The sequence below is a fragment of the Myotis daubentonii genome, chromosome 6 (genome assembly GCF_963259705.1).
Source record: "Myotis daubentonii chromosome 6, mMyoDau2.1, whole genome shotgun sequence".
Taxonomy (NCBI): Eukaryota; Metazoa; Chordata; class Mammalia; order Chiroptera; family Vespertilionidae; genus Myotis; species Myotis daubentonii.
Genome location: NC_081845.1, coordinates 26692447 through 26706931, shown reverse-complemented (window position 1 = coordinate 26706931; position 14485 = coordinate 26692447). Strand labels below are relative to the sequence as shown.

The 14485-nt window shown below is 40.4% G+C and overlaps 1 protein-coding gene across 3 annotated transcripts in view; it reads left to right on the top strand.

Annotated features, from left to right (window-relative positions):
• Window positions 1–9697, top strand: part of TXLNB (taxilin beta) — a 40548-nt gene extending 30851 nt beyond the window's left edge. For all 3 annotated transcript variants that reach the window (XM_059700512.1, XM_059700511.1, XM_059700510.1), the window contains 3 exons: window positions 4420–4512; window positions 6527–6622; window positions 8052–9697. In XM_059700512.1, the coding sequence (XP_059556495.1) occupies window positions 4420–4512; window positions 6527–6622; window positions 8052–8840 (978 nt within the window). In that variant the 3' untranslated portion in view covers window positions 8841–9697. The remainder of the gene's footprint in view (window positions 1–4419; window positions 4513–6526; window positions 6623–8051) is intronic.
• The last annotated feature ends 4788 nt before the right edge of the window (window positions 9698–14485 follow it).

The window sequence follows — 14485 nt, the reverse complement described above, 5'->3', positions numbered from 1 at the left end:
ATCCCTCAGTACTGACCTGAGCCCAGGGACCAGGGTCAGAGTCCTGGTTCTTCTGCTGAAAAGCTAGGTGACCCTGTGCAAAGCACCTAAGCCTCCCTAGACCTAAATGTCCTTGTCTGTAAAATAGGATGATGTAATGGATTAATGATCCCAAGCTGGAGTCCTCTGGGAGGCCCATTAGTTTTCAATATTTCCAAAACATAACAGCACACAAGGCAGCAGCTGCTATCCAAAATGTAGTTGTTTTTGACATTATATCAGTTCTCAATCACGCACCTATGGCTATGGATGGCAATTATTCATATATTTGATTAAATGTTTAAAAGAAAAATTAGTTCATGAATATGTAGTATATGAAGTTTGTTTTCATATTGTGCATGCAAAGCACTTAGCTCAGTGCCTAGATCATAATAAACATAATTAATTCAACTTATATTTATTGAGCACCTACTAAGTGCTAGGCATGTTTGTAGGTTTTGGAGATATAATCAGGGAGAGACAAAAATCCCTCCCTAATTAAATTTACACTCTAGTTATAACAATAATGTTAATAACAATTAGTATATGAGCTAATATCAGTACTATTTCATAGGTGAGGACCACATAGTGATATATGAGTCGAGGGGAGTCTTTATTTGCACAAAAGTTTAAGAACCACTGGAAATATGATATCAAGAACCTGTTCAGCTCTAGTTCATGAATGTAAAGAACTTCCAGAGCTGAAGAAGTGTAGCCATAAACTGAGATAACCCTGCCTTCTCTTTTCCCCCATTTTCCATGGCACGTGTCTCTTTCTACAAGGACCCACCTTTGTCTGTGTCTTTTGTCTTCAAGACACTTTCAAAACTCCAATAATTACTTAATTGTCAAGAAGAATATAGAGGCCCTGAATCCCTGTGTGTAATCATGTTTAGACAAGTTCCTCTTGACAAGTATCAATATTATACTTGTAAAACTTCTAAACCTTGAAAAGCAAAGTCTATCACAGATTATTTCGCACAGCACTTAAACCCTTCCTTTGGTTTACAATGTCTTTAAACGGGTGGATGACAGGAAAGGGAGGCCTCCGTTCTCATTTCTTCCATCTGAGCAAGGGAAATGTCAAGACGGATTGTGTTTTCCTTGACGGAAGTCACTTTTCAGTCAAACAGCTTGCCAGTTTGGGGCATGATTCTCACTTAGGGAAGAGATGTCTGGCTTGCAATTATACAAACCAAGGCAATAGACTAAATGTCAGAGATGATCAATGGGATGCAATCATCACTACAAATAGAGTGTTCACTGGATCGATCAGGATGAAGATGGTAGTAGATGTGGAAAGTCAGCAACCCCTGGCAACGCAGACACGAAATACTGCCCGAGGGGAAAGATCAGCGAGTAAACTGTTAGAGATGGGTAATCGTCATCCTTCAACCCCCAAATCCTCACCTTATCAATATACGATGGGAGAAGAGTCCTCTGCAACTACTATTATATTTGGATTTATTCCCAAATCAAATCTCAAAAGTTTGCTAAGAAAATCCCTGAGCACAGTTCTGTTCCCTATATGTTTTTAATGTCTGTAATTAAATATGGCGCTCGGTTAAAAGAATGTGTGTGTCAGCCCGTTTGAAATAGAAATGTGGAGACAATTATTGTTTACGAACCCGAGAACAGTTTGTTTCTATTTCTGCCTCTGGCGGGAGAGAGAGGGACTGTGGATGACCTTGGGATGTTCCTTCGACACTTCTCTGAAATGCCAAAGTGAGTGCAGGAGTATGACACATCAAAACAAACGTGCACCATGTTTGGTAGCGAGAGGAAAAATACAACCAAACAATTATCCATATAGTAAACAGGAAGTATACATCTTTAGGTGGTATAAGTGGAGGGTTAGAGTTGGTTACCTGAGAAAGGTATACCCCACACAGCTTTTGCCACATATGGCAATAGGGTTCAAATACAAAGAAAAGCAGAATATTAAGAGCAGTCACCCAAAGGGGAAAATGGGGAGTTGTTGTTTAATGGGTATAGAGTTTCGGTTTTGCAAGATGAAAACATTCTGCAGATTGGTTGCACAATGATATGAATATACTTAACACTACTGAACTATACACTTAAAAATGGTTAAGTGGTCAAGTTTATGATATGTATATTTTACCAAAATTTAAAATTGTTTAAAAGGGAAATGTTGAAAAAAAATCATTAGAAAAAGGCCAGAAAAGGTGGTAATGAAGCAAGACATTATTTCCTGGCACTCTGGATATGTCTGTCATCTCAATCAGCCCAACTGATACAATAAAAATAACAATATGCCTAAATAAAGGGGTGGATGTGGTTACTCCCACTAGAAGTGTCAAGGTTGCCTCTATGAGATGGACCATGCATGCGATCATTCCTGCCCTCTCCAGTGTGCAACCTGCAACTAAAGGGCTTCAAGAGGGCTTGGGAGACCATAGGATCTGAGACATCCATGTAATTCTGCTGGAATTACTGAAAAGTTGAAAAATAAAAGAGAAGAAGCAAGAAAAAAGTTAATAGGAATGCTTGGCCAAGAAGGCAAATAAATGGATTTTGTGGTAGAGAGTGAAGAGGATCAGTTAGGGGTAGTTACTCCCACCAGAGGCTACCAGATCATGTGAAATATTAGTAGCCAGCTCCATAGGAACTTACACTAGGAGAGAGGCTTGACCTATTCATGGGCCCTGAAAATAAATTCATTGGATCCCAGCCAGGACTTTGAAAAAAAATAAAACAGAATTAAATCTGTTTTGAGAATGCATTACAGGCAATAAAATTATTGTCTTATACAGTGAGTGTGTGTGTGTGTGTGTGTGTGTGTGTGTGTGTGCGTGCGCACAAAACTTCCCTGGCCATGAATTCCCCAATGCCCCTTTACCCAATCTTCCCTAATCTGTATGCATGGAATCAAATTTTAGACCACCAGAGCTGCCCCAAACTCTGTCACATATTCACAGTGCTAATGAATGATTTCAAATGATGGTCAGCTGTTGTCTGGCTTTTCTTCGGAAATATTATATCCAATGAAAAGGTTTTATGTTATCATTTTGTTGATCTTTACTGCAATAAGAACTGCTGTTCTGAATCATTTGAGAATGAACTATTCTAGATAAGCATATTTTATGAGTTCTAGGGTTGATTCCCACACGCTCCATCTCACTCCCACCTCCAAGACTAAGAACTCTACATTCTGCTGGCGTTCAATTGGTCAGTTCTTCTCTGCTTTTGAAAGGAAAATAACACAAGTATCACCAGCTGGTTAAGTTGGTGCCTGCCATCTGCCCAACCATCCCAGTCTACCAACAGCAGTCTCGGGTTCTTGTTTGTTGCTGGGTGTTGTAAGCTTGCTTCTTCATACAAAAGACATTTCTGTGCCCATTTGAGGACTTGGGGCTGTTCCAGGCACTCAAGGGTACCCTCCAAAGACTCATTTTAAAATGCCGACTTTTGTCACTTAAACCAGCCATATTAAATCAATCACCCAAAATATGCTATCCTAAAATTATTTTCAAACACAAAACTTTATTATTGTATTGCTGTCACTAACCATCAAGTATTTACACACCTTCCTTTTCTGTTCTGCTCTATTCCCACCCAAAGGCAAGCTTTGGAATTAAGGATGTGGAGACACAAAGGCTTCTCCCGGTACTCCCGTGGTGAGCCGCACACTTGCCAATGCTAACCCATACAATGTTGTTTTGTACAAATCAGAAAAAGGCATTCCTTCCTCAAGACTCATTATTTCCATCTGCAGAAAACTGATATAAGAAACTGATTTCGATGAGAAGAGACATTTAACAGCTATTGGCTAGAACACTATATTCATAAATACACAAAACCACAATGTCTACAATGGAAATTGCTTACAGTGGCACAACCTGCATAATGGCAGCAGCCACAGTCCATGTCCAGCCCACATTTCCTTTATCACTTTTTTTCATTTGTCTACGTTCTCACTTCCTCCAAGACCCAGTTCAAGGCTCACCTTCCCTACAGAAACATGGCTGCTCCCCTACATTGGCACTTTATTTTCACTGAAAACTAGTTAGATTGTCTTTGGGATTGTCTTTCCATCAAGATTACAGGTCCCTCAAAAGTGGGAGCCACATGTCAAACACTTTTGTATATACAATCCATGCAAATGTTGAGAGCTCAATAAATGTTTGTTGGTAAAAAGTTATGATGCAATGAAGTGGTAATGACATATTTTATTATTTCATTTTTCTTTAAAGATGTATTTAATCATAGTCACTGACCTCGGTTGATCTCATAGTAAATAAAAGAACTGAACTTATTACTAACACTGCATTAGAATTCCCTTAAATCATTTATCTTAACAAATAATGAACAATGACATGTTTTGTTCTGGAAGCATTCAGAAAGGAGCCCTAAAATAGATCCTCTCTCTCCCATGTACAGCTCACCCTCTACTCGGGGCGGTTTGAAGAGTTCCAGAGCACGCTGACAAAAAGCAATGAGGTGTTCGCCACTTTCAAACAGGAAATGGATAAAGTGAGTACAGCTTACCCCACACAAAGTATTGACATTTTCTATTTTGACGAGCAATTCTCCTTTGGGTTCATTTTTCTCTTGCTAAGATATTCCAGTGCGTTTCATGAAGTAGTGAAACATTTATAGGTGCCAATGAGATTTGGGGTGTATTTTTTCATTGGCAAATATCTAGTGTATTCATCTTAAAAAGAGCCCCAAAACACTAGGACACATTTTCATTCTGAGGAAGATTTTTTTTCCTACTCCATGGATGGCTTTTTAAAAAAGAAGAAAAGAGCTAGCAGTTTAGCAGTTTAACATTATGTTGTTTGTACTGAAATTTTATATATATATATATATATATATATATAATCTAAAAAATTTTTTAATAAAGCTTTCAGCCAGCTGATGTGCTCAGCGGTTGAACATTGACCCAGGAACCAAGAGATCACCAGTTCGATTCCTGGTCAGGGCACACACCCAAGTTGTGGGTTTGATCCCAGTAAAGGCGTGCAGGAAGCAGCCGATCGATGATGTTTCTCATCCATGTTTTGATATTTATACCTTATATCCCTCTCCCTTCCTCTCTCTAAAATCAATAAAAATATATTTTTTAAAAAGCTTTCATATAAATATGCAAGAGTAGAATTTTAAAGCAGAAAATGCCATTTCATAGGATCCTTCCTAAAAGAGAAGATATGTAGTATGATGGAACTGACAGAGTATTTGAATGAGATGATGAATTGAAATTCTGGTGTGTTCTTACACCTCAAGTAGCATTGGACAATTCACTCAACTTCCCTCAGTTTTATTTTTAATACAAATCAAGGCAATGTCCCCCTTGCTTCCTTCATAAGAATATGAAGTTCAAATAAATTAACATATTTTAAGAGGGCTTTCAACTTAAAAAATTTTTTTTACAAATAAAAGGTGCTCATATTATTGTGGGATATAACACTTAAATCTTATTTAATTCAGTGTTTTCCCAAAACAAAATCAGCATCACAATTGTGTTTCTAAAACATTGGCATTAAACATTTTTAAGTGTAGAAAGCTTCCTCTTCAAAATATTTTCATAAAATAATAAGTTTCACAATTCAGTGAGCAAACCTAAGTAGACTAGCTCTTGTTAATAATTACAGTTTTTCTACCCCTGGAGGGATCTGTCCGTTTAAAAAAAAACTTAATTATAGAGTTTTAAGATGAAAATTAAAGCATGAAAATTTGTTTTAATTTAAAATTATATAGCTTTAAGATTGGGATAAATCTTAAAGAGAAATCTAAAGATTAAAGATTAAAAGATAATCTGGAGTTTATTTATAGCCAAAAAATTTGATATGTATATTTGCATTTCTCTGAGTGTGGTCCCATAGACTTCAAATTCCTAAAGAACTCAATTACCTTAAAAAGTTCATAAACTACTAACTTAGTTAAGAAATAAAAACAAACAAAAAACACTCGAGGCTCCTCTATTGAGGCCAGTGGCCAGCGGCCGGGCCCAGCTCTGAGGGCACCCAGACTCGGGCCGATTGGCACATACAGCAAGTGCCAGCTGTGATAAATTCAGGTCACTGCTCCTGCGTTATGTGCCTTGTCTTTTACTTCATCCAAGCAGAGAGGAGATCCTACAATCAGGATCGTGAGCAGTTTCAGCTTCAAAAAGACAGCTTTACAAGAAGAGAGAAACAAACTCTACAAAAAGATTAGAGAAGCGAAAATACCTGAGAAGGATGAGCTTTTTTTTTTTTTTTTTTTTTTTTTAAGAGAGAAAAGCCAGTGACAAAACAGCATGGCCTTAAGTAGTTTCCTTTTTCCTGAACTGGCTCCGGTGCAAATACGTTTGTCCACCTCTGACCTCGATGGCGTAGGAATAAATGGGGACTTCCCCACTCACTCCTCATCCCTTCACATAGAACTCGTGTTTGCTGCAATAGCTGGAACAAAAGGGCTTTCCTTGACATCGCCTATGAAACTGATAGCTTCTTTGGTAGGTTAACTTTTCAGGAAGAATATTAAAACACTCTAATTTCTGCAGACGACTAAGAAAATGAAGAAGCTGGAAAAGGACACGGCCACGTGGAAGGGCAGGTTCGAGAACTGTAACAAAGCTCTGCTGGACATGATTGAAGAGGTGAGGGAGCCTTTCCCTTAGCTTACTCTCCCCTGGCTGGTCAAAGGATTCATACTTAGAACATTATATCCTAATGCTTACCTTTGAAAAAGGACTGACTTTTTCTGGGATATGATATATGAAATTATAATAGAGTAATAAGAGCAATTTAGAATCCTACCCAGACTCCTAAAGAGCCTTGTGTCCCTTAAGTCACATGCCTACTGTCCCCCAACGCAGCAGCAGGCCTGCAGGGCTCTGAATTCCTTAAAGGCTTGATGAGTGTCCTACTTGTCTTTGAATTTCCCTGGTGCCTGGCATATAACAGGCACAGAATAAATTAATTCATTGATTTGAACATACTGAGAGAAGACACCAGCCCAAGCACCCAGGGTACATGCTATTTTATAGACAGATATGGAGATATATTGTTTAATTCCTCCAACAGGCATTTAAACACTGATGTTATGTCAGGCCCTGAGGAGGTTTAGAGCAGGGGTGGGCAAAATTTTTGACTCGAGGGCCACAATGGGTTCTTAAACTGGACCGGAGGGCCGGAACAAAAGCATGGATGGAGTGTTTGTGTGAACCAATATAAATTCAAAGTAAACATCATTACATAAAAGGGTACGGTCTTTTTTTTTTTTTAGTTTGATTCATTTCAAACTGGCCAGATCCAGCCCGAGGGCCGTAGTTTGCCCACGGCTGGTTTAGAGATTATAAAGGCAACGATACATGGCCTTTGACCTGAGAGGCAGGACTTACAGGTAAAGGTCTCTCCATGTAAACACGTAAAAAAGCATCTTAAAGGGTACAGAGTAGCACAAAGATGGGGTGAGGGAGTAAGATAATTAGGAATAATTCCATGTACAAACACACTAAACATTTCTAGAGAGAAGGAAAATTGGACAGTTTGAGCAGCCAGCATCATGAATTAGTGTGTGGTGAGTTTCTCTGGTTATAATTACTGTTCTAACAATTCATCCCAAATTACAACCAATTCTAAAGCATGAGTTTATTATCCAAGAACATAAATCAAACCATTGCTGGATTAGCATATAGCAGTTTATCTATAGAAGAGATAAGGCATTGCTGACTGCCAAGACCCAATCTATCTCATTCATTTTACTACATGCATGTACTTACACCCTCTAAGTCTTGCAGGCAGAAAATTCATGTACAATTCTAGGGGCCCTGAACTGAAGTTGAGAGAGGCTTTGCCATCTTTCTTTTCTAAATTCTACCAGAACCTAGCATACAATGCAAATAATAATAATAATAATAAGTGATGCCTCTGACCAAGTGTCCATCCAGCCACCACTCTGTGGTCAAACCCCAGAGCCTGGTAGGCAAATTCCTAGACAAATGGTTTTGCTTATCTCCAGAGAACATTCTGGCAATTTTGCTTTTTGACATTTCGTGTGTGTGTGTGTGTATTTTCAAATCACAGAAAGCATTAAGAGCCAAAGAATATGAGTGCTTCGTGATGAAAATTGGGAGACTAGAGAATCTCTGTCGAGCTTTACAAGAAGAGAGAAATGAACTCTACAAAAAGATTAGAGAAGCAAAAATGCCTGAGAAGGATGACCAAGATCAGCACACCTCCGACGAAGAGCCCGAGTCAACGGTTTCTGTGGGTGAAGAGGCCGACGCTGAGAACGCCAATAGTGTTCACAATGCTGTGAAAAATCTGGCCGCAGCCTTTATGGTTATTCACCATTCAGAGTTGGCCCTTGACCAGTCCAAAGAATTCCAACCAGAATTCAGCAGTCCTCAAGGGGGTGGTGACATGGCCCTCAGGGAGCCAGAACGGCCCTCTCTGAGCCCTTCCTGCCATTCAGAGAGTTCCCCACCTCCCTCAGCTTCTCAAGCTGAGACTGAAGGAGGCAATGAGGTAGAACCTCCCCCCAAGGCCAGTAATCTCCCTGTGGGGTCCAGAGCAGAGCCCCAAGACCAGGTTCTCCCCACTGAAGTACTGGCTGATCAGGAGCCCCTTCTGGAGGCAGAAGCTTCTGGTCAGACCCAACAGTCCCCAGTAGAGGCCTCCCTACGGGGGATAGAGGCCAATGGTCCTGCTCCACCACCCCCAGGAGGTGAGAGAGTTCCAGCTGAGGTGCCTGGATGTGAGCCCAGTAGGCAGCCTCCGCCAGCAGCAGCAGCAGAGGGCCTGCTAGGAGGGGCCTCAGCTGGACCCCAGCTGCCCAAAGTGGCTGACACCAACGTGGAGGAAGTAGACTAAGCCTCATGGTGCCTCCAGAGGCTGTTCTTCCTGACTTCACATCTTCATCATAACAGACTCTTCTGAAAGAGGCTTAAGGGCTGGGGATGTCTAATGGAAGAGACTTAATTAGAATCAAAACATTTTTAAATGTTATGCAGAGCTCATTCAGCCTTTGCTATTTGTTCTCAATTTGGAGCTTTTCTATTTATCACTGGTTGATAGTATAATTTTCCCAAATGGCAACAAAACATGCTAATAGAAAATTTATATTAATTTGCCATTAAGATGGTACTTTACTCAATTTGTTAATCAACAGTAAGCTTTGGTATTTAAAGACTTCCACTACTATATATAAATACTGAAAATGTGATGTTCTATTTATTTCCATTTGTAGTTTAATTAAGTCCATAATAAGTAATGGATGTCCAGGTTCTATTTAAACATGATATCTGTAACGTATGCATATGTGTACATATACTATATATATGTACATGTATGTAAAGGCATATATGTGTGTGAATCTATACATATGTGTACTTATGCACATATATACACATGTGTGTGTCATCTATATGTATATATTTGCATACATTTCTTTCATCCTTTTTAAAATTTCTTTCATGCAAAATATTTAGATGCTAATCAAAAAATGATCTCTTACTTGTACTTGGGACTAAGGCTCTATGAATCAGTAGTAGGTTCAGAACACAAGTATTTAGGCCATGTAATGCGGGGCAAAAATAAGTAACCCAGTGGTAGGTCAATAAATTCAACCAATTGATCAAATGACATAACAGCAGTTGGGTTAGACTGCAAGTCTGTGTAAAATACATAAACACAAAGATGACCACAACAGGTTCTAAACAGAAAAGGGGGGAGATCACAGTTATAAACTGCTCACTTTTTCTAGCTGCTGTTTCTACTCAATTTAGCCCATTGCCTTGCAACCCGGCCTACTTATAGCTTCCTGCAAAGAAAGGGAGCTATGAAGAGAGGCCATGTTCACCCCTTGCCTCTTGTGACACAGAGGTCTTGAGACAGAATATTCACCTGGCCCTGCCAACTCCTCAGTTCCCTCCCTGTCACCTACCACTCTCTCCAGAGGTTTCTCACCACCTCTTGCTGTTACTGCCTCAGTCTAGAATCTCAAAGCATCTGCTCCTTCTTTCCAGCAGGAAATCCTCATTTCAATTATTGTTAAGTAAAAGCTATTATCTTTCCAGAACAGGGTCTCAATATGAGTGATGAGGCTTACAAACCAACACAGTTTCTATTTTGAGGAATTCTCTACTGCCAGAAGTACAAAGCAAAGGAAAAATGGGTTCCTACTCAAAATGACTTGAAAAATAAGTAAGGATCCAGGAGAAGGCAAAAGCTAGAAACACCTGAGGTTGTAGGTATGAGTATTACATTATCATTGCTTGGCAAGAACCTCTAATAATGAAAACAGCGTAAGTCACTCTGCCTAGGGTAAAGGGAGACTTCAACAAAAAACAATAAGAAGGAAGAGAGGGGGGTAGGGGAGAGGGAGGGAAGGAGGAGAGAAGAAAGAAAAAAAAGATCTAACCCAGTCCTACCTTAAAAGTTGAACTCAAGTAGAAAAATGGATGAAAGCAAGATCCTCTATTATTTATGCAGGAAATCATTCTTCAGTGTCGCATGTGGCTGTCTGCCAAGGCACACAAAGTGCTTGTAGGCAGCAACCATATGCTACAAGAATTGTAAACTGAATAAAATTTGTTTGAAGTAGACAGTGAGGATAATAACAAAATGCTAGTTGTGGGGGGGGGGGGAGGGGAGGGAGCATATCGCTATTTAAGAACCCATGTATTTTTAAAGGCTTAACATATTACAACCACAGGGTATCCAGCCAAATTCAACATTACATGAAGTCTTAGAGATTTAAAGATTCATTTAATTCAGAGCCAAATATTTACCATAACAATTCTGGAGGGTCCCTTTTTCCACTACTTACATAGGCTAAACTTCCAAGAATGGACTAAGATTTGATAATCATAGTAAAGTCTCAGTCTGCATGTCTAGCAAGAGGAGCCAAAATCCAGTAAATTAAATATTCTAATACCCAAAGTTTTTTGTGTTTTTTTTCATCCAAAAAGCTTTCATAGCAACATAGTACTCACTATATATCTTGGGCAGAGTTTCAGATATAATAACTTGCCTGAAATTTGCAAAACTCTAGGCTTTGGGAGAATTATTTTAATATTCAAAGAATGTTTTATTAGAGTCCTTTGTGTTAGAATCTGGCCTTACTAATTATAACAATCTCTATATCCTATATAATAAAAAGGTAATATGCAAATATATATATATATTTTTTTTAGGAGTCAATAGTATTTTACTGGCCAAAGTATGACTGGACTTCACTCTCTGTTCTGACATTAGGAAGAATTTTATGTGTGAGCCAAGTTAAAATATTTTCCTTTGGTCACATTACTCAAATAATGAATGAGCTATCACCCAGCAGCACTTACCCATACTCCAGGACTCAGTTTACGCCTATTCTGAGGCATTCATCTGCCCGTACATTTTGTCCTTCCATCCAGTCTACCCTTGGGATCCAGGTCCTTGATCAGTCTCCTACTCAATGTTATTTGCCTCATTATCCAGCATCACAAAGCAAATAGTATCACATTGGTGCAATAAAACATTTGTCTGGCCTAACAACAGAATGACTGGGAATGACTGGTCACTATGACACATACTGACCACCAGGGGCCAGACGCTCAACGCAGAAGCTGTCCCCTGGTAATCAGTGTGCTCCCACAGGGGGAGTTCTGCTCAGCCACAAGCCAGGCTTATGGCTACCAGCACAGCGGTGGTGGCAGGAGCCTCTCCCGCCTCCTCAGCAGTGCTAAGGATGTCTGACTGCAGCTTAGGCCTGCCGCTGGCAAGTGGACATCCCCCGAGGGCTCCCGGGCTGCCAGAGGGATGTCTGACTGCCAGCTTAGGCCCAATCCCCCAGGGAGTGGGCCTAAGCCAGCAGGTGAACATCCCCCAAGGGGTCCCAGACTGTGAGAGGGCACAGGGCAGGCTGAGGGACACCCCCGCAAGTGCACAAATTTTGTGCACCAGGCCTCTAGTATATATATAAAAGGCTAACATGCTAAGTGTCCAACTGTCTGACTGGCCGCTATGACACGCACTGACCACCAGGGGGCAGACGCTCAACGCAGGAGCTGCCTTGATGTGCACTGGCCATTTACAGAGAAATGGCACCATGGACCTGGTGCCTACAAAGCAACATTCAGCTTCCCGCAAGTGGAACACAGGCCCCGCCACCACCCCGGAGCAACACCCCACCAAATTACAGCCAATGCTGCCAAGACCCCATGGCACAAAATGTGGCCCACAGCCCAGCCCAGCCCAGCCCGCAAAGAGTCACCAGGTAGTGGCGTCATGTAGCAATACCTGGCTTCCTCTCCCTAGCGACTAGCCTCCTTGGAGTTTCTTCAGCCCAGGAACATGACTTGCTTTATAGCCAGGTGCAAACATTTTTACACTTTAACCAAATGTCTGTGAAGTGTTTTCCCATGCCTCATCTCATTTGATCCTCACAGAAGTCCTGGAATAGGTAGATAGGAGACTTGGTAGAATCCTATTTTCTTTTCATTAGCCAGAAAATGGAGATTTAGAAAGCTTAGAAACTTGATCCAACTGAAAAGAAGTAAGAAATAGTGGACCTTGAAAATGACTTCAGGTTTTCTCACTACACAGAATATAGTCAAACATTGCTGCAGTTAAATATTTTACCCTTTGTTCTCCCTGCATGATCTGCAATAATAATCTGCTTTGTGTTGATATTTACTGCTGTATTGCTGACAATTACCTGAAAGAGAAGTTGGGGTGCTTCACTGGGCTGGAAAAAGTTTAGCTAAATCAGAAACCAGGTCTGATTAAGCAAGTTTATTCTATATCCATAAAAGGCTAAGTTGACTCACGCATGCGTGATACATATAAAGCTCTCACTGGTGCCAATTGCACATGTGTATTTTGATCTCTCATTGTCAATCGTGAATTTGGTTGACACTTCTATTATAGAAAAAGGGCAAATAGCAATATTAAAATATTTCTTCTAATTAATTTCCTTTCAATGTGCATGAATTCATACACCAGGCCACTAGTAACTCGTAAGAACTGAAAGAATAAGGTCCTTATCAACTTTATGTAATTATTTCTAGAGATGCCAGAAACACAAGTTGTTTGGTGTGTTTCTAAATGAAGTAACTATAACTTATCTATTAAAAAGGTATTTTTCACCCCAAATGCTCCGGCAGTGGTTTTATCTTTTAATTTTATTGTATGTTTATGTTAACTTTTGTTACTTCAATGTCTCAACAACACCTAACAAAGATTATGCTTTTATTCTGCTGTTGGTTCATTGTTTTATCTCTGTCTGAGTAGAATGTAGTGGAGTAAACATTTTGCAAAATCGAGAGAGAGAGAGAGAGAGAGAGAGAGAGAGAGAGAGAGAGAGAGAAGGAGAAGGAGAAGGAGAAGGAGAAGGAGAAGGAGAAGGAGAAGGAGAAGGAGAAGGAGAAGGAGAAGAAGAAGAAGAAGAAGAAGAAGAAGAAGAAGAAGAAGAAGAAGAAGAAGAAGAAGAAGAAGAAGAAGAAGAAGAAGAAGAAAGAGGGGGAGGGGTGGAGGAGGGGGGAGGAAGAGGAGGAGGAGGAGGAAGAGAAGAAGGAGGAGGAGAAGGAGAAGGAGAAGGAGAAGGAGAAGGAGAAGGAGGAGGGGGGAAGGAGGAGGGAAGGAGGAGGGAAGGAAAATAGAACATGATGCCCCGGGCTAACAAGAAGAGAACAGATATCACGTGGCTGATGTTTCTCTCCAGTACCAGCCTCCCATGAGGTTATGTTTCCACAGGTTGCTCTGCCATGTGTCCTTCAGAAATACTCTGAAGAGCAAGGGAGGGTGTGTGGAAGGTGTCAACTCATTTTGCCTCAACCTAGTCCCTCTAACTACTCCAAGAATTTTCTTTAGCAAGACCCCAAAACTGTAGTCGGCAAACTGCAGCTCGCGAGCCACATGCAGCTCTTTGGCCCCTTGAGTGTGGCTCTTCCACAAAATACCACGGGCGAGCATGTTTAGTGCGATTGAAACTTTGTGGCCCATGCGCAGAAGTTGGTATTTTGTCGAAGAGCCACACTCAAGGGGCCAAAGAGTCGCATGTGACTCTCGAGCGACAGTTTGCCAACCACTGCCCCAAAAGACCCAGCTATTCTGCCTTTTGCTTAATTTCTCACCCCAGACCACACTAATCTAGGAGGGGCTTCCTGAATATGGCATTTCCTAGCATACTTGAGTAAGAGGATTGTTTAGCTAGAATGGAAGAAAGATTCAACCCTCCCCTTAAGGCTGTTTTTCCTCCTTTTTGCCTGGTATAGATATATATTTTGAAATAGCTCTCTCTTTTTTGAGATAATAAAAGTATTACGTGTTCATTGCAAAACTGAGACTGCTTTTCAGTAAGGCAAAGAGGTTATTACAAGAGGAATCATTTCAGGAAAATTTCCTTAGCCCCTCTAACTCTAACTAGTTAAATCTAGTATTTAGGAAAAATCGAAGTAATTTAAAATGTAGAGAATTCACTAAAAATCCTATATAATAAAAGCATAGTATACAAATGGTCCCCTTGACCAGGA